This window comes from Nycticebus coucang, chromosome 3 (assembly GCF_027406575.1).
Source record: "Nycticebus coucang isolate mNycCou1 chromosome 3, mNycCou1.pri, whole genome shotgun sequence".
NCBI classification, from domain to species: Eukaryota; Metazoa; Chordata; class Mammalia; order Primates; family Lorisidae; genus Nycticebus; species Nycticebus coucang.
The window spans coordinates 45,101,589-45,122,006 of NC_069782.1; the positions used below are offsets into that span (position 1 = coordinate 45,101,589).

At 40.9% G+C, this 20,418-nt stretch overlaps 1 protein-coding gene and 1 long non-coding RNA gene across 5 annotated transcripts in view; one reads left to right on the forward strand and one right to left on the reverse strand.

The window, feature by feature from the left end:
- E2F7 (E2F transcription factor 7) overlaps window positions 1–18,901 on the forward strand; it is a 53,581-nt gene extending 34,680 nt beyond the window's left edge. The window contains exons 9-14 of the mRNA XM_053585183.1: window positions 6,443–6,628; window positions 7,096–7,168; window positions 8,886–9,369; window positions 10,770–11,025; window positions 13,726–14,135; window positions 15,868–18,901. Coding sequence (XP_053441158.1) covers window positions 6,443–6,628; window positions 7,096–7,168; window positions 8,886–9,369; window positions 10,770–11,025; window positions 13,726–14,135; window positions 15,868–16,035 — 1,577 coding nt within the window. The 3' untranslated portion in view covers window positions 16,036–18,901. The remainder of the gene's footprint in view (window positions 1–6,442; window positions 6,629–7,095; window positions 7,169–8,885; window positions 9,370–10,769; window positions 11,026–13,725; window positions 14,136–15,867) is intronic.
- LOC128581877 (uncharacterized) overlaps window positions 1–20,418 on the reverse strand; it is a 43,512-nt gene that overhangs the window by 19,993 nt on the left and 3,101 nt on the right. For all 4 annotated transcript variants that reach the window (XR_008378933.1, XR_008378931.1, XR_008378930.1 and 1 more), the window contains one exon: window positions 8,284–8,488. This is a non-coding gene — a long non-coding RNA (uncharacterized LOC128581877). The remainder of the gene's footprint in view (window positions 1–8,283; window positions 8,489–20,418) is intronic.

Genomic DNA, 20,418 nt, shown 5'->3' on the forward strand with positions numbered 1-20,418 from the left:
TGTTTCTACCTCTATTATTTGGTTTTTCACCAAATTTTATCCCGTAAAGTTTTCTGTTTGCTTGTTTTGGTTTGATTTATAGCATTTTTGTCTTTCCTCTCTACTTGGTGGAGGTGGGGTACTGTGTCTGACCAGGTTAGCAAAGAGCTGCTGACCTCAAAGGAACCACCCAACTGGGCACCCCCAGAAGGTTGGGTTTTTTTTAAGGTTGTGTCAAAGTACCCTACTGTACACCTATATTGCTCTGTCTCCCTCTTTCTGTGCCTCTCTTCTTTTTGTCAATATTCCTTTTACCCATCCCCTCTCCTTTCTCTATCTTTTTTTTCTTTTCACTCATTCCTCCTTTCTTTCATCCCTTTCTTGCTCTTCAACCTTCTCATCCGTTTGGTCCTGAACCAAAAGGACTCATCAAAACCTTAGTCCACAGGCACAAGAACTTAAAGACCAAGAGGAAGTGAAAGGAAAATTAGGGCAAGGAAACAGATAAAAGAAATCACTCATGAGGAAGAATCAGCAGAAAACTCCAGGCAACATGAAGAAACAGTCCAGAACAACCTCGCCAAGGGACCATAAGGTAGCTACTGCAGAGGATTCCACCAATAAAGAAATGTTAGGAATGACAGAAAGGGAATTTAGAATACACATGTTGAAAACAATGAAAGAAATGATGCAAACGATAAAGGAAACTGCTGATAAAGTGGAAAATAATGAAAAGAAAATCCAAAAACAGAATCAAATACGAGATGAATGATATGAAGAATATAGAAAGGATATAGCAGAGCTGAAGGAACTGAAACAGTCAATTAGGGAACTTAAAGATGCAATGGAAAGTATCAGCAACAGGTTAGACCATGCAGAAGAAAGAATTTCAGAGGTAGAAGACAAAGTTCTTGAGATAACTCAGATAGTAAAAGAGGCAGAAAAGAAGAGAGAGAAAGCAGAACGTTCACTGTCAGAATTATGGGACTTTATGAAGCGTTCCAACATACGAGTTATAGGAATTCCAGAAGGGGAAGAAGAATGCCCCAGAGGAATGGAAGCCATACTAGAGAATATTATAAAAGAAAATTTCCCAAATATCACCAAAAATTTTGACACACTGCTTTCACAGGGACATCGGACCCCAGGTTGCCTCAACTCTAACCGAGCTTCTTCAAGACACATTGTGATGAACCTATCCAAAGTCAAGATAAAAGAAACGATTCTGCAAGCTGCCAGGAGTATGCGCCAGTTGACTTACAGGGGCAAATCCATCAGAGTGACCGCAGACTTCTCCAATGAAACTTTACAAGCAGAAGACAATGGTCATCTACCTTTAATATAAATAAACAGAACAATTTCCAGCCCAGAATTCTGTACCCTGCTAAGCTAAGCTTTAAAATTGTCGGAGAAATCAAATCATTTACAGATATACGAACATTGAGGAAATTCGCCACAACAAGACCAGCTCTACAGGAAATACTTCAACCTGTTCTACACACTGACCATCACAATGGATCAGCAGCAAAGTAAGAACTCAGATATTAAAGGACAGAACCTAACCTCTACACTGATGCAAAAGACAAAACTAAGCAATGGACTCTCACAAAATAAGACGAATAGGATACTCAATTATCTCAATAAATGTTAATGGCTTGAATTCCCCACTGAAGACACATAGATTGGCTGACTGGATTAAAAAACACAAGCCATCCATCTGCTGTCTACAAGAAACACACCTGGCTTCAAAAGACAAATTAAAACTCCGAGTCAAGGGTTGGAAGACAATTTTTCAGGCAAATGGAATTCAGAAGAAAAGAGGATTTGCAATCTTATTTTCAGATACATGTGGATTTAAAGCAACTAAAGTCAAAAAAGACAAAGATGGTCACTTTATATTGGTCAAGGGAAAAATACAACAAGAAGACATTTCAATTCTAAATATCTATGCACCCAATTTAAATGCTCCCAGATTCTTGAAACAGACCTTACTCAGTCTGAGCAATATGATATCTGATAATACCATCATAACAGGGGACCTTAACACTCCTCTTACATAGCTGGACAGATCCTCTAAACAGAAATTAAACAAAGATATAAGAGATTTAAATGAGACCCTAGAACAACTGTGCTTGATAGACGCATATAGAACACTCCATCCCAAAGATAAAGAATATACATTCTTCGCATCACCCCATGGAACATTCTCCAAAATTGATCATATCCTGGGACACAAAACAAATATCAACAGAATCAAAAGAATTGAAATTTTACCTTGTATCTTCTCAGACCATAAGGCACTAAATGTGGAACTCAACTCTAACAAAAACGCTCGACCCCACCCAAAGGCATGGAAATTAAACAATCTTCTGTTGAATAACAGATGGGTGCAGGAAGAAATAAAACAGGAAATCATCAACTTCCTTGAGCATAACAACAATGAAGACACAAGCTACCAAAACCTGTGGAATACTGCAAAAGCAGTTTTGAGAGGAAAATTCATCGCTTTAGACGCCTACATTCGAAAAACAGAAAGAGAGCACATCAACAATCTCACAAGCCATCTTATGGAATTGGAAAAAGAAGAACAATCTAAGCCTAAACTCAGTAGAAGAAAAGAAATATCCAAAATCAAATCAGAGATCAATTAAATTGAAAACAAAAGAATCATTCAGAAAATCAATGAATCAAGGAGTTGGTTTTTTGAAAAAATAAATAAAATAGATAAACCATTGGCCAGACTAATGAGAAATAGAAAAGTAAAATCTCTAGTAACCTCAATCAGAAATGATAAAGGGGAAATAACAACTGATACCACAGAGATACAAGAGATCATCTCTGAATACTACCAGAAACTCTATGCCCAGAAATTTGACAATGTGAAGGAAAGGGATCAATTTTGGAATCACACCCTCTCCCTAGACTCAGCCAGGAAGAAATAGAGCTCCTGAACAGACCAATTTCAAGCACTGAGATCAAAGAAACAATAAAAAATCTTCCAGCCAAAAAATGCCCTGGTCCAGATGGCTTCACACCAGAATTCTATCAAACCTTCAAGGAAGAGCTTATTCCTGTACTGCAGAAATTATTCCAAAAAATTGAGGAAGAAGGAATCTTCCGCAACACATTCTATGAAGCAAACATCACCCTGATACCAAAACCAGGAAAAGACCCAACCAAAAAAGAGAATTTCAGACCAATCTCACTCATGAACATAGACGCAAAAATTCTCAACAAAATCCTAGCCAATAGATTACAGCTTATCATCAAAAAAGTCATTCATTATGATCAAATAGGCTTCATCCCAGGGATGCAAGGCTGGTTTAACATACGCAAGTCCATAGATGTTATCCACCATATTAACAGAGGCAAAAATAAAGATCACATGATCCTCTCAATAGATGCAGAAAAAGCATTTGATAATCCAGCATCCTTTTCTAATTATAAGTATAGGTGGCACATTTCTAAAACTGATTGAAGCTATCTATGATAAACCCACAGCCAATATTTTACTGAATGGAGTAAAACTGAAAGCTTTTCCTCTTAGAACTGGAACCAGACAAGGTTGTCCTCTGTCACCTTTACTATTCAACATAGTGCTGGAAGTTCTAGCCAATACATTTAGGCAAGATAAGGAAATAAAGGGAATCCAAATGGGAGCAGAGGAAGTCAAACTCTCCCTCTTTGCTGATGACATGATCTTATACTTAGAGAACCCCAAAGACTCAACCACAAGACTCCTAGAAGTCATCAAAAAATACAGCAATGTTTCAGGATATAAAATCAACGTCCACAAGTCAGTAGCCTTTGTATACACCAATAACAGTCAAGATGAGAAGCTAATTAAGGACACAACTCCCTTCACCATAATTTCAAAGAAAATGAAATACCTAGGAATATACCTAATGAAGGAGGTGAAGGACCTCTATAAAGAAAATTATGAAATCCTCAGAAAGGAAATAACAGAGGACATTAACAAATGGAAGAACATACCATGCTCATGGATGGGAAGAATCAACATTGTTAAAATGTCTATACTTCCCAAAGCAATCTACCTATTCAATGCCACTCCTATCAAAATACCAACATCGTACTTTCAAGATTTGGAAAAAATGATTCTGCATTTTGTATGGAACCAGAAAAAAACCCGTATAGCTAAAGCACTTCTTAGTAATAAAAATAAATCTGGGGGCATCAGCATACCAGATTTTAGTCTGTGCTACAAAGCCATAGTGGTCAAGACAGCATGTTACTGGCACAAAAACAGAGACACAGACACTTGGAATCGAATAGAAAACCAAGAAATGAAACTAACATCTTACAACCACCTAATCTTCGATAAACCAAACAAGAACATATCTTGGGGGAAAGACTTCCTATTCAATAAATGGTGTTGGGAGAACTGGATGTCTACATGTAAAAGACTGAAACTGGACCCACACCTTTCCCCACTCACAAAAATTGATTCCAGATGGATAAAGGACTTAAATTTAAGGCATGAAACAATAAAAATCCTCCAAGAAAGCATAGGAAAAACACTGGAAGATATTGGCCTGGCGAAAGACTTCATGAAGAAGACTGCCATGGCAATTGCAACAACAACAAAAATAAACAAATGGGACTTCATTAAACTGGAAAGCTTCTGTACAGCTAAGGAGACAACAACCAAAGCAAAGAGACAACCTACACAATGGGAAAGGATATTTGCATATTTTCAATCAAACAAAGGCTTGATAACCAGGATCTATAGAGAACTCAAATTAATCCACATGAAAAAAGCCAACAATCCCATATATCAATGGGTAAGAGACATGAATAGAACCTTCTCTAAAGATGACAGACGAATGGCTAACAAACACATGAAAAAATGTTCATCATCTCTATATATTAGAGAAATGCAAATCAAAACAACCCTGAGATATCATCTAACCCCAGTGAGAATGGCCCACATCACAATCTCAAAACTGCAGATGCTGGCGTGGATGTGGAGAGAAGGGAACGCTTCTGCACTGCTGGTGGGACTGCAAACAGGTACAACCTTTCTGGAAGGAAGTATGGAGAAACCTCAAAGCACTCAAGCTAGACCTCCCATTTGATCCTGCAATCCCATTACTAGGCATCTACCCAGAAGGAAAAAAATCCTTTTATCATAAGGACACTTGTACTGGACTGTTTACTGCAGCTCAATTTACAATCGCCAAAATGTGGGAACAGTCTAAATGCCCACCAACCCAGGAATGGATTAGCAAGCTGTGGTATATGTATGCCATGGAATACTATTCAGCTATTAAAAAAAATGGAGACTTTACATCCTTCATATTAACCTGGATGGAAGTGGAAGACATTATTCTTAGTAAAGCATCACCAGAATGGAGAAGCATGAATCCTATATACTCAATTCTGATATAAGTTCAATTAATAACAATTAAGGTTATGGGGGGGAGGAAAAGCAGAAAGAGGGGCCTTGGTGTGTGTCACACTTTATGGGGGCAAGACATGATTGCAAGAGGGACTTTGCCTAACAATTGCAATCAGTGTAACCTGGCTTATTGTACCCTCAGTGAATCCCCAACAATAAAAAAAATATATATATATAAAAAAAAAAAGAAAGAAAACTTAGAGGTAAAAAAAAAAAAAGGAAACCATAAGGTAATTTTGTTTCTCAGTTTTGAAGCTGTGTTAACATGAAAATGTTTCATAATGTAAGTCTAACTGGGCCTTTCCATTTATTAGATTGTTTTTATAATTAAAATGTGCATGCTTTGAGCTTAGAAAAAAGTTAGCACAAGTGAACAAGTAAGATTGGCCATCTGGACAACAGGGGTGGCCACTTGAGTCTATATAGAAAATTCTATCTGGAATTCTATCTCAGGCTTCTTAAAGCCCAAAATGTGCCTGCAAGGCCACCAGGCTTCTGTCATCCCCCTTGCACCGCAGCATTTGAACCGTTGACACTCCTGCTGACCTTATTTGTTTGGTCACTTAGTAACTGAGCTTCCTACCGCATAAGAGAGAGATAATAAAGCATGATAGAAAATAGACTTCTCATGTTCATTGCCCCATGTCTGTGGCATAGGAGGCTGGTCTCAATTAATCTTGACAGTGAATGTCAAAATATGCATGTGGGGCTGAGCATGGTTGGATTTTCCTTTGATACTCCTTGCTCAAATGGAGCATCCAAAATGTCAGCTTCCTTCTAATTTGGGTTGAAGAACATCTTTCTCTACTTATGTTGCAGTTCAAATAACTTTAGAATATATATGGATTCAATCTCATTTTATAGTCATCCACTAACTTTTGGGGAAAAAATTAGTACATCGAAAGAAATTGAGGTTTGAGACAAGGCTCATAAAATCACTTTGATTTCTAGGGTAGCTCCATTAAAATTATAGTCTCTTAAAAAGACTAAAATAATCCTGAAGGATAGCTGTATAAAACACTGCCAATTCTCTCATTTATTTAGATGAAGAACGAGTGGATGTTTCTGCATCTGTCTTACCAGAATTGAAAAGAGAAACATATGGTCAGATTCAAGTCTGTACAAAACAGAAGCTGGCTCGTCATGGCTCTTTTAACACAGTTCAGGCTTCTGGGAGGAATCAGAGGAAAGTAAACTCAGAACCCAGCAGCCCATGCAGAGAAGAACAAGGTATCTTGCCCTTGCCTAATTCATGGCGTCCATCAGCTGCTGTGTAATTGCAGCTTTTTAACATGAGCTGACTCTTCAGGCCTTGCCTGTTTTTTCCAGAGGTCTGCTTTTCACTTGTTTGAAATGAAACAGTTACTAGGGGCAAAGAAGATGACTTCACAGGGTGTGAACATGGCCTCAGACCTAAAATTAATCTTGGTCAGCCTTAAAGATAAGTTGGCTTGCCACGGTTGGCCTGTATCTCAGAAATTCATTAGACTTACAAAGCGACACTTATTTTTCTTACTAATTCTTAATGAGACCTGAATTCTAACAGCTAGCTTCTAGAAATGTCTTTGAATCAAAACCAGAGCAGATTTGAGATAGTCTTGTAATCCCTGAGCTGAGAATCTCAAATTCTGCTGTATGAAATTGGTGTGTATAAGTCCCATTCCGTATTTGTTAAACCTTCATTTTTTCCCTTTCAGGATCAAGGTGCTACTCTTTAAAAATTGGAAGCCTAGCCGCTGTCTACAGACAGAAAATAGAAGACAATTCCTGGTAAGTAGTCTAGAATAACTCGGAGTGCATTCTGTGTGCTAATATTAACTTTGACTGTAGTGAAATGCCACCCATTAAAAGGTAAAATTTAAGTCAGCTATTTGTTCATTATGAATTGATAAGTTTCCTTTATGTGTCTAACACTGAGTAGGAAATAGCACCAGGGACACAAAAATATAAAAAATTTACCCTGTAAGCTATAGAGGGATAGGTAAGAGAGAACCACATAAAAAGATAAATACAGTAAGAAAAGACATTTCGCTACAAGCTTGACACCAAGCATCATGGTCCCATAAATCATCCTGTCATCATCACAGCCGACTTTATTTACTGACTGCCAGGTGCTGTTCCAAAGGTTTTAATGTATATTAGCCCATCTGATCATAATAATAATCTTTCGAGGTAGGTCCATCATCCTTATTTTACAGAGAGAAAATTGAAAGCCAAAGAGGTTAAATAACTTGCCCAAGGTCTCATTGCTGATAAGAGACAGAACTGGCATCCAAACCCAGGCTGTCTGACTTAAATTTGGGCTCTGATTTCGAAAGAAATCATGTTTTTTCAGACCTGAGCAATACCGATTGCTCATTCGGGGGGCTGTGTTAGGAGCCCAGGGCCCTGCATTTTGTTCTCAGAGGCATATTGGACAGTGAGATGATGCAAAGAGGCAAAATAGGTGTTTGTGATTCCATCACAAAGGCTGAAAGAAGTCCCTGGCCTCTACTAACTATTTTTATTTTTAGTTTAGTAGACACAGAGTGTCCTCTTAGGCTGGTCTCCAACTCCTGAGCTCTAGCAATCCTCCCGCCTTAGCCTCCCAGAGTGCTAGGATTATAGGCGTGAGCCACCACACCTGGCCTGTTAACTATCTTAAAGGATTTTCCTCATCTGTTCCTAAAAGTATTCTGAAAACCTAAATGCGGTTTTGAATCCTTGGAAACTATTCAATATAAAAGGCCAAGTCATTGTTTATGATCTCCTATACTGATGGGACTTAATTTTGAATACATGCTGTCTAAGAATGCTGTCGTAATACTGAACAGACTGAGGCAAGCATGAGAGAAAGTGATTGAGTGGGTAAGTTTGTTTCCTCACTCACTGCCTGCTTCACTTACTTCACACTGTGCTTGAGACGAACTAGTTTAGTTGTTTCCTAAATCAAAGTGAGGTCCAGTCTCTGTTGTCCACCCAGGGTTTGTTGCAGTGACTGAGAACTGGGGCTTCGGCATCAAGCCGATGTGGGTGTGGGTCCTAGGTTCCCGCGTAAGAGCTGTCTCACCTTAGGCAGGTCGATTAGCCTGTGAGCTTCTGGTTTTCACGCTGGTAAGTTAGGGAGATGAAAGTAGCTGTTAGCATAATTGTATAAAATTATTATAATATTATGCTAATCATAATAGTATCTACATGCCTGGCAAGGGGGTAAGTGCTCAGTAATTAATAACTGCTAGACGGAGAAGAAGCAAGCACCAGGGCAGCTCTCACCTAAGGTTCTGGCAGCTCTTCGCACATTGGCTCCGTCACCCCATCCCTACCCTCCCATCCAGGCTGTACCTCGTCATCTGGCTCTGGGGTGAGCTAATACGGGTTCAGGGAGTATGTTTTAATACCTGCCTGAGCACTGTTATCTCGCTTCTGGCTCTCTTTGGGGAAGCGAAGGGTGAGGAGTTGGTCGAACATGCTAACTCGATGGTATTTGTTATGTTTCTCTTTATCACAGGGGGGAAGCCTCGGACAGTAAGAAAGTGGGGCCTCCATCAAGCAGCTTGGACCCTGTTGTTCCTTTCCCTATCGACCCTGAATACAGTGTTAATCCTTTAGCCCACCCAGTATTTTCGGTTGCTCAGCTGGACCTGCAGACATTCTCGGGGCAGAACAGCCTGAATGGACAAGTAGATGTCTCAGTCACGTCTGTAGCCTCTGCTGTGGAGAGCTTGAAGCCAGCGCTGCTTGCCAGCCAGCCCTTCCTGTGTGTGCCCGCCACCTCGCTGTTCATGCTGTACAGGGCCCTGCAGGAGGGGCCGTGCCCAGGGTCAGGGCCAGAAAAGGATGACAGAATTTCCGAAGCCCCAGGTGCAGGAGAGCTGTTGTCTGCACCCCCCGCTCAGAAGCGCCTCTGTGAGAAGAAGTCAGAGGAGGAGCCAGCAACAAAAAGACAAAGTAGGGAACAGGAAGACAGCCCCCTGTCACTCATCATGCTCAAGGTGAGGGAGCACAGTGGGTGTGTCTGGTGACGTCCCACCGGCCCCGAGCTTCTTCCTAATGGAGACACGTGGATATTAATAAGCGATGGAGATTGGGCATGGTGGCTCACGCCTGTAATCCCAGTACTCTGGGAGGCCGGGGCAGGTGGATTGCCTGAGCTCACAGGTTCAAGACCAGCCTGAGCCAGAGCGAGACCCTGTCCCTAAAAATAGCCGGGTGTTATAGCAGGCTGCTGTAGTCCCAGCTACATGGGGGGGGCTGAGACAAGAGAATCTCTTGAGCCTAAGAGTTTGAGGTTGCTGTGAGCTGTCATGCCCACACAGCTGAGAACTCTTGGAAAGCACTCTGCCAAGGGCAACAATAAAACTGTCTCAAAAAAAAAATAAATAAAAATAAGCCATGGAGTCTGGAATGTGAGGCTATTTCATGTGTCACTTACATAATTAAGCAGTGGACTGGCTCTCCCAAAAATCTTGCCTTAAAATAGTACTGTCAGAAAACTGATTTTTATGAAAGTCACACTTTGTATAAAATGCTAAAAAAAATACGAAGAATAAACCTTACCCATCATCTACCACATAGAGACAATCGCTGTTAACATGTTTGTATGTTTCTTCTAGTCTTTTTTGCATCCTTTTTTTAAAAAAATAACTTGGGATCACTGAAATAATCTTCCACCAGTATGCAGCTGAGTTCCAGAGTGAGTCTGTGCTCGGTCTGTTCTCTTCACAGCTCAGTGATCCTGTTTCCCTGGCTACAAAATGGCAAAAAAATAGGAGCCGTCCATGTCCCCACGTAGTAGCCCTTCAGAGGTTAATGAGATATGACCAGTAAAACTCTCAGAAAGCAGAAGTGCGGTCATTACAGCAGTTTGCAGTGGGTCAGCATGGCACGCTCTGTTGGGTTCATCCCATGTTTTAGGGACCTTTCTCCTCTCCTCCTTTATCTTGCCAAAATAAATTTTTCTTATTTTGTAGCTAGCTTGAGTTGCAGATCAGAAATGAAAGGCTGACTGGCACGGGTCTTAGTAAATTAAAACAGCTAGTTGGGGCCAGCTCATAGTCCACGTAAGTCCCCAAAAGACTGTAGACTCAACACCCTTTATTTTTTACCAGCTTGGAAATTTTACCGTCTAAATACCATGGCCAGCTTTCCATTGCTAAAATCTCTATCATTTCCATACTTGGAAGTCATAAGCCTGTAGAGGCTCACCACATAACATTTCTTTTCAGACCATTCCTATAGATAGAATTAAAACAACTTACAATGCACGCAATTATTGTACCATACAACTGTTTTACTTTATTGTTTGTGTTTGCTATGTTGAGAAAGCTGTTATTTAAGATTTACTGCTGAAATTTTGACTTGATTTTCTGCTTCCTGGTCTGGTTGTGCTTAGACACCCTCAGATTCCACAGACTTTGCCTCTCCCAGGACTCTGAGTGGCTGGGCATTCACACCCCTCGAAGACATTCATGGGAACGGCCAGCTCCTTGCTTCAGAGGAGGCTTCAGGAAAGACTACTGCAAACTGCTTTGCTTCCTCTGAGTGGGGAGATCCTTCAGGAAATGCACATGTAGAAAAGCCTTCCAAAGAAAATGAAGGCACCAAAGAGTCCTCTTTGTTGCAATATTTGCCTGTGCAGCCTCCAGCCGGTAAGGGATGTCATCATGTCTGAGAGTCCCTCGTGGTAGTCATACCCTAAATTGGATTCTTAAATTCTGTGTCACCTGACAAAAGCATCTTATTGGCATGCCGCTGTCTGTCGCCTCTGAGTCATTTTACTCTTAGCCCCCTAGTTTTCTCCATCTATAAAATGAAAGGAGAAGCTGCTTCTGCTTTCACCACCTTTAGGGAAACTGGGAAAATAATTAGAGTGGGTAATTAAAAAAAAAAAAATACAGGCTGGGCACAGTAGCTCACATCTGTAATCCCAGCACTCTGGGAGGCTCAGGTGGGTGGGTTGCCTGAGCTTAGGAGTTGGAGACCACCCTGAGCAAGAGCAAGACCCCATCTCCACTAAAACTAGAAAAACGAACTGCCTATAGTCCCAGCTACTTGGGAAGCTGAGGCAAGAGATTTCACTTGAGCCCAGAGTTTGAGGTTGCTGTGAGCTATGATGATGCCAGGGCACTCTACACAGGGCAACAGTAAAACTCTGCCATCAAAAAAAAACATTTAACTTTGGTGAAAAAAGCCCAAAAACTTCAAGGCATGATTCTATTTTATAATGCAGCTGGATCTGGTGTTGACTTGGTATAATACAGGGTGGACATAAAGTTTGTGTGCAATTTACTATGTTAAACTATTTTAAATCGCGCACGAACTTTATAGACGCCCTGTAGTGTGACTCTCTTGGCCATTATGTGCAGCTAGCATTCTGAGCTCTGCAGTATACAGGGGTCCTCAAACTGCGGCCCGCGGGCCATATGCGGCGGTATAATTGTATTTGTTCTCGTTTTGTTTTTTTACTTCAAAATAAGATATGTGCAGTGTGCATAGGAATTTGTTCATAGTTTTTTTTTTTTTTTTTTTTTTTTTTTGGTTTTTGGCCGGGGCTGGGTTTGAACCCGCCACCTCCGGCATATGGGACCGGCGCCCTACCCCTTGAGCCACAGGCGCCGCCCCATAGTTTTTTTTTTTTTAAACTATAGTCTGGCCCTTCAACGGTCTGAGGGACAGTGAACTGCCCCCCTGTTTAAAAAGTTTGAGGACCCCTGATAGAAGTACTAAAGATGTTGTGGTTGAGTAGCAGTCTGGAGGGCCTAACACTTACCACCTTGAATCATCTGCATGAACTTAAGTATTCAGACTCATTGGTAAAACAGCAATAAAAATAGTATCTGCTTCATGGGGGTGCTATGAAAATTGATTTAAATTTATTAAGATAATTCATCTAAAGCACTTAGAATAATAGTGCCTGGCCCTTAGTGACACTCAATAAATTCTGTTACTATTTTGAGTTAAACCTGAAATATGATAGTTAATTTTTAAAATATGTACTGTGTGCGTAAAGCTGGTCTTGATGCAAAGATACTTACATTGATTTTTCTTGATTGCTAGTTAGCTTAAGCCTAACCTGCCAGAACAGGTTAGGAAGGTATTTATTATTGTTCTCTTATCTAGAAAACATTCTTATTCCTTTAGCAAATATTTTTTGTGTGTTGTTCGGTATTAGTGTACACTGATGAACAAAAACAGACTCTGCCCCCGCTGAGCGAAAATCACAGCCCAGCACAGGGATTCTTAACTTCTTCTCTGCCGTGGACCCTTTGACAGCCTGGTGAAGACCAAGGATTACCCTCAAAATGTTTACAGATGTGGCTTGGCGCCCGTAGCTCAGTGAGTAGGGTGCCAGCCACATATACCAAGGCTGGCGGGTTCGAGCCTGGCCTGGGCCTGCTAAGCAACAATGACAACTGCAACCAAAAAATAGCCAGGCATTGTGGCGGGCACCTGTAGTCCCAGCTACTTGGGAGGCGGAGGCAAGAGAATCACTTAAGCCCAAGAGTTTTGAGGTTGCTGTGAGCTGTGACGCCACGGCACTCTATGGAGGGTGACAAAGTGAGACTCTGTCTCAAAAAAAACAATGTTTACAGATGTATAGAATGAAATACGTAGGATTACAAAGGAAGCCAATTATACTGAATATAATTAGAAAAATAACTTTTGAAATCACAGCCAAACCTCTGTAAGTTGACCAAGGGACTGTAATAAACTGGTCAGCCTACAGAAGTGGTCAACATAAGGGCTCAGGCCCACTGTACTGGTACGCACATGTGGTGCATGTCCTGTCTTTAAAAGTTAGGTCAGCTCAGGGAGGTGGTCAGCGTAGCGAAGTGGTCAGCTGTACTTATCATAATAAAATGATCTAGTGGCAAGTCCAACACTGTCATAATCTGCACGTTCTGATAACCTTAACCGTGTATTAAGAAATCTGTAACAGCTGTGATGTAATATGAACATTTCTGTAATTTTTACTAGTGACAGACAAAAATTTACTAGTAATTGTTACTGTTAATACTGTCGTATTGCCTGTGATCATAATCGAGCGAAATATAAATTTTCAGTTAGAAGTTTACAGAAGGAGAGATGTCATTATTCTCATGCAAGATTCACTTCCTCCTCAGTTTGGGTTCCCTGTAACTCCCTTCAAGAACCCTTTGCAGGCATGAAACAGATGATCACAGGGACCATCATGCTGGCCTGGCTGCTGCTGGGCAGGGTCAGCCAAGTGAAGGTTTCATCATTCTTTGATTTATTGTGGACTCTCATTTGCAAGGACCATGAGGAATGTGAGCTTCAGCGGCATCTTCATGTTGTGTTGATCGTCCCTTGTTCTGCTTCCGTTTCAGGATTAAATGGCTTTAACGTGGTTTTCCCTGGCTGTCAGACCCCACACGCTGGGGGCCCGCCCACGGGTCAGCTGCCGCCCTTCGGTGTTCCCTGCATGGTCTTGCCGTCTCCAACTCCGGGCCCTTTTCCTGTGCTCTGTTCTCCCGCAGTGCCTGGAGCTCCTGGTGCTCTTGCAAACGCAGGACCTATGAATTTCAGCTTGCCTGGCCTTGGATCAACAGCTCATCTCGTCCTCAGCCCTGTAGGCATGGTTAATCCAAAGTCATCCACACTCCCTTCTGCAGACCCTCAGCTTCAGGGTCAGCCCTCACTTAACCTGAGTCCGGTTATGTCAAGGTCACACAATGTCATCCAACCTGAGTCCCCCATTTATGTGGGACATCCAGTCTCAGTCATCCAATTACAAAAGGTGAGACCCAAAGTTGTCCTGAAGACCCCATCACTCTAGGATGGAGTATGCCTGTGCTGAATTAGCTTTAACTTTAGCCGTGAGATTGTAGGACAGAGGCACTAGGACAGGCTCCGCCTGGCTTCCGTCAAAGACCCAGAGTTATTTTCTTATTTTATAAATCATCAAGGCATGAGGTAAGAAATTCTGTGATTTAAAGACAACAATGTGGTTTTTTTGTGGGTTTGTTTGTTTTGGGGGGCGGTTTTGAGACAGAGTCTCACGTTGTTGGCCCTATGCACTACTGTGGCGTCACAGCTCACAGCAAACTCAAACCCTGGCTCAAGCGATTCTCTTCTCTTGCCTCATCCTCCCAAATAGCTGGGACTACAGGCACCCACCACAACACCTAGCTATTTTTTGAGACAGAGTCTTGCTCTTGCTCAGGCTGGTCCTGAACCTGTGAGCTCAGGCAATCTACCGGCCTTGGCTTCCCAGACTTCTAGGATTACAGGTGTGAGCCACCTCGTCCATCCAACCATGTGTTTTTTAATTGTTGTTCTGTATTTAGAATTAGAGAGGGCCTATTTTAGGCATAATTCAGGGGAACTTTTGAGAAATGCTGGATATTTACATGATTTCACTGATCGCCAAGCTTTTATTTAAAACAAACCACCCTAAATTTTAATTGTGTAGCTATAGAAGCAATCAAAGGAAACAAAAATTGATACTAACTCAAAGATTCTTAGTATCAGTCATTTCTTAAAATGTATGTTTAAAGGCAAATGTGTATATATATAGATATATATACTCATAAAACATAAAAATGTCCGTGTATAGAAGTATATAATCAATATAAGTTAATCAGTACTGTATTTGACCCCCAAACTCCATTTGTAGATCAGTCAACAAATATTTGTGGCGTTCCTGTTACACATAGTGTATTAGGTATCGTTCAGAGTGGTTACTTACTCTCCTAGAGAAAGGGTTGTGTTTGGCCGAAAATATTTTATTTTCTTTTATTTATTTATTTTGAGCAGAGTCTCACTCTGTTGCCCTAGGTAGAGTACCATGGCATCATCATAGCTCACAGGAACCCCAAACTCTTGGGCTTAAGCAATCCTCTTGCCTCAGCCACCTGAGCAGCTGAGACTACAAGTGGCTAGTTTTTTCTATTTTTAGTAAAGATGGGGTCTTACTCTCACCCTTGCTCAGGCTGGTCTCAAACTCCTGAGCTCAGGTGATCCACCCACCTCAGCCTTCCAGTGTGCTAGGATTATAGGCATGAGCCACCACACCCGGCCAGCCAGAAATATTTTACATAAGTTATTCAGAGCCTCAAAAGTTTGCTAGACATTGAAATAAACATGTTAGCTTCTCAAAAGGTCATAAAAGATTATATATGCCTTTTGCTCTGTAGTTATACACTGGGCACCCATCTAGACAGTGAAAATACAATGGTAACCAGGATAATGGTTCCTGCCATTTTAGGGGCCCATTAAGGGGATAAATATTTAATAGTTAACATGAGAGGATAAAGATGTATTAGCAAATAACAGAAAGAGCGAACACATACACACATAATATTTGCCTCACATGTTCTAAGGTGCTTACAAATATGATCTTGTTTAATTATTACAACCCTATTAAGTCAGAACTTTCATCATCCCCACTGCCTGGATGAAGAAACTCGGGAACAGACTGAGACAGTTTGACTTCACTTCGGTTTCCACTCTTTTTTGTTGTTGTTTAGTCTCCAGTTCCAGTGACCCCCAAGAGCATCCGACACACACAGCGTGAGACATTTTTCAAAACACCTGGCAGCCTGGGAGACCCTGTCCTTAGAAGAGAAAAGAATCCGTCACGAAACGCCAGTTCGGCTCAGAGGAGACTGGAGATCTCCGGCAGCGGGGCTGACTGACCTCCGCCCCGGGTGGTGGACTCAAACCTTCTGACTCTTTCCCTGTGTTCCAGGCGACGTCCTAAGCAGGACGCGAACTGTCCAGTAGTGAGGACACGTCCTTTCTCTCGCTTTCATCAACTGGTTCTGTTAACTTCCCACCATCATGAATCATTCTATTTTCCTGAAGGTAATTGTTATTAATTATGCATTTAATACAGTTAGAATTCGGACCGTCCGCGTGGTGTCACAGTGAAAGCACCGGCTGACTTTTGTGGTTTTGATTCAAGAATCATCTTCTGGCTAGAAGTAGATCTGCACAGGCTGCCGGAGCCTTGTGGTTTTTCTACGGGGGTGTTGGCTAGCACTTAGCGAGGGTAAGCGTTCTTCACCTGCAATTCCACTTGCCCTGAGTCAATCTGTGGTGAGATAAACTTCCTTCCTGCAGTTTAAAAAAGCTACTGCTTCCTTCGGCTTCGTCCTGAAGCCACCTTCAGTTGTGAATCCTATGGTATTATTTATTTTGTTCCTGAAATGGGATTTAGTGCAAAAAGTTTACAACTACAGCCTAACTCATTTTTTTCAGGGTGTGACGACTTGAATGTTTGTACTTTTTCCCTATAATTTGCCCTGCACTTAAATTCTGCAACCTAGTTATAATGTGGATAAATGTATATACATGACAGATATCAAGACCAAAATAACTGTGAATACCACACCTTGCTGTAAATGAACTGTGCCAACCCTGTCTGTGGGCATGAAAATAAGATGAACTCTAGCAGCCTGACCGCTGATTCTCAAATAACTGTGTGGACACGGAGGTTTTACTGTTTATTTCTAAAAATCCTACTGTGTTCAATTCCCTTCACTACATGCCCTGTGTTTTTTATTTAAATATTAACTGTAGAGTATCAGGTATGGCTGCCTTCTAACAATTGCTATTTGTAAAATGAATCAGGATGGTAGGTTACATGGAGAATCAGAACCTGGATGAGACCTTTTCGTTGATTTCTGAAGAGTAGAAATGGATAGAGGGCTATTGGTGATTCTTTTCTCTTTTTCTTTTACTTCTTTATGTTATGAAGGGTAAAAGGGAAAATGGACACATTATGTTCCATATCCAAGAATATTTCAAACCATAGTTAGATGGTACTTCTGAAAAATGGTAACAGTGAGTGCAGGAGTTCCTTGTTCTAACATGAATACAGTTCTAGAAGCTGTGTTGTTAAACCACACGGGGGTGGAGAACCTAAGGCCTCAAGGCCACGTGTGGCCTCCAGATCCCCACAGGTGACCCCGCGACTGAATCCAAACATCACAGAATGAATCCCTTTGTTAAAAAAGTTTGTTCTGCAAAATTTGGCCGCATTCAAGGATCCAGAAGGCCACATATTGGCCTCAAGGACACAGGTTCCCCATCCCTGCAGAGTTCATTAAGTAGCCAGACTAGTTTTTTGTATTCCAACCTATATTACTTCAGAGTAAATAACTCCCTTCCTGCCCGCCTGCCTTCATTCCTTTATCTTTTCTTCCTCTCTTTCAAAACTTCTATCTAGATTTAGAATCTCGATGTAGGATTTTATTTTATTTTTATTTTTTGGACCCAATAAATTGCTTTATGAAAGAATAAAAATATTAATTTAAGAGACTCTGGGAGTCTGAGTAAAGTAGCTTTATATTAACTACAGGATAATATTAGCCTTATTGTCCCTATAAGATTTTTTAAAACTTGAGGTAGGTAGCCAGATTAAGTAAACTTGCTACTTACAAAAATTTTTTATCAACACTAAACTTTTAAAGTTTACAAGATTGTATTTTTTCCCTTTTTAACTATCTTCTCTAGAGTTAGATGAAAAATGGAGTTCCAGCTGTCAACAATTGCATGGTAATGATTACTCTGAAATAATACTGATAGGCTTCCTATCAAAACAACTAAAAATATGCCTTTTTCAGGTAAATTACAGGATATGCAACATGTAAATCTGTGCAGGGTATGTCCGTTTTAAATCTGCCATGCTAAGAACTTACACAGAATATTTTCACTGAGAGGTCTGCGTTTAGATGGAAACACAAGCTGGGTTTCTCTTCACTTTTCCTGGATGTCATCCACTTATTTTAACTTCTTCCATTATTATTATTCTGCTCACAGTTTGACCTTATTAACCTCAAAGAATTCCTGGTTCTTGAGGGGTATTAAGCAATCCCATAAATGAGAATATTATGATTTAGTTACTACACCTAGCAATAGAAAACCAAGGACAAGTTACTTTTGTATTCAATACCCACTTGTTCATAAGGCTTTAAGATATATAAAAATAAAACAATGCAGCGGTTGTTTCTGTCTTACAGAACAGCGGATGGTAGTGAAGCTGCTGGCTAGATTTGGTAGTTCGGGGTAATGAAGAAGCAATGGCAATCTTGAGTCTATTGTATAATTTAATAGGAGGGAAAAAAATAATCGTTGGTGATCCTGCTAAGAAAATGCAGCTTGGCGTCGGCACTGAGGGTGTGTGCGCCCTACACGGTCGGGGTTTGTGAAACCCTTCCATTCTGGTACAAGAGTTGGGGGTACAACTTTTATACTTGAATCTACCTACCAAGTTTACATTTCTCAATTCCTTTTTGTTCGGTGCTATTTCTGTGTTTAAATAACTTTTTTTAAACGTAAAGCTGCTTTCCACTTATCTTATTATTGCACTGCTAGATTTATGTAGGTATTAATTTTATTACTGCTTGCTGCTTTGTTTCCATTCATTTAGCTGTGCTCTTTTTCCTAATGGCTATGTTATCTATAGCTATCTGCTTGTAACTTTCTACATGTGAGTTGATTTCTTTTTCTTTTAGAAAAATATTAAGCTTTATAAAACAGCAATAAAAATTCATTTAATAAGAGATGTTGGTTGTGTTTCTTGGTGGACTTCTTTGCATTGTGCTCTCAGTAAAACCATTAACAGTTACAGCAAAGCCCACCAGGCCTTTAAAAGTCCAAGTCAGATCTTTTTGCTGAGACCTCCCAGTGCCTCAGAATTACATGGGAGATGGGGGGACTGTGCAGTTGAGCTTCTGATTTCTACAGAGTCCGAATCACTGTAGCTTTGGAGCTTCTGGATGAATCTGATGTTTACCCACTATGGGAATCAGAAGTGTATGTAGACCTGACTTCTCATGGTATCCATAAGGTTCGGTGTTCCTCAGTTTAGCCAATGCTCGCCTTTAATTCAAAGTCAAATTCTGCTGTAACTCTTACTTTTAAATGAAGTACAAGCCGACTTAATCTGATTTCCCCCAGCTCTTCCTATCTCCAGCGTGTCATCTATGTCACTCGTTGTCAGACTCCCCTGCTAAGCAGTTGGGGGGGCTGATTCCCACGGATGGTTCTTTAGAGGCCTTGTCCTGGGAAAAGGTGCCTGAACGTTCTGTGTTCCAAGCAAGATGTTTTCCTCCAGGTCCTGTTCTCCCTGAGCCTCTGGTTTCCTGCTGTCCACTCCACAGACTCTTGGGCAGCATTTAGGACCTTCCCAGACTGGCCCTGTCTCCCATCAGCCCACATCCAGTGCCCTTTGCCCCAGTGTTAGAGAGAAGACCCAGCCAAACTCACAGGCCTCTCTTCCCCCATTGCCAAAGCTGCTGGCCCACCCATAACCCCTACGTCCCACAGACAAGTGAGGTACCAGAACACATCTCCCACCCCAAGAAAGAGGTGGGAGGCCAGTGATACCTCAAACACCTCCCCTTACTGGCTCTTGGGAGGCAGAGGTGAGGAATTTCGGCATAACTCTCCGAAGAAATCCTCACTAAATTCACTTCCATGTCTTCAATCTTTTCACAACCTTATTGTGAGTGTAGGGACTCAATGGCCTTACTAGCTAGTTTTGCAAAACCTGTCACTTTTGCAGAATGTAACACCTTTGGATTACAACATACTTGGGTGCAACAAACAAACTTACCGTTTAACATCCTGTTACAACAGTTAGAAGCATCCATTGTCCAGGATTTGCATTTTCCTAGGTAATTATTAGGGCACTTAATATTTCATACTCATCAAACTGATTTTTTCAATATCTATTGGTTTGTTTTTATTGTGAAGATTGCTTGGATTCAGTGCCCTTTCCGACCTGAAAATGCTTCTAAAGTTAAGATATAAAGCTAAAGTTGTTTCCTTTTCATTCTCTAGTGTCTACATTCTTTTTGGTAAATAGCCTACTGGTAGTTTTCAATTTGCCTGGCTTTTCTCTACAAGCATCCAATCTTTCTCCAAATGTGCTCTCAGAAGAACTCAGTTGTTAATTGATGTTGAGACTCAGATAAAATTGAGTAACACCGGTAAAACAAAATTAAACAATGAACTTTTTATTAGAGACTTAAATTTGTAATAACTATACTACATATACAATATTTTTATAA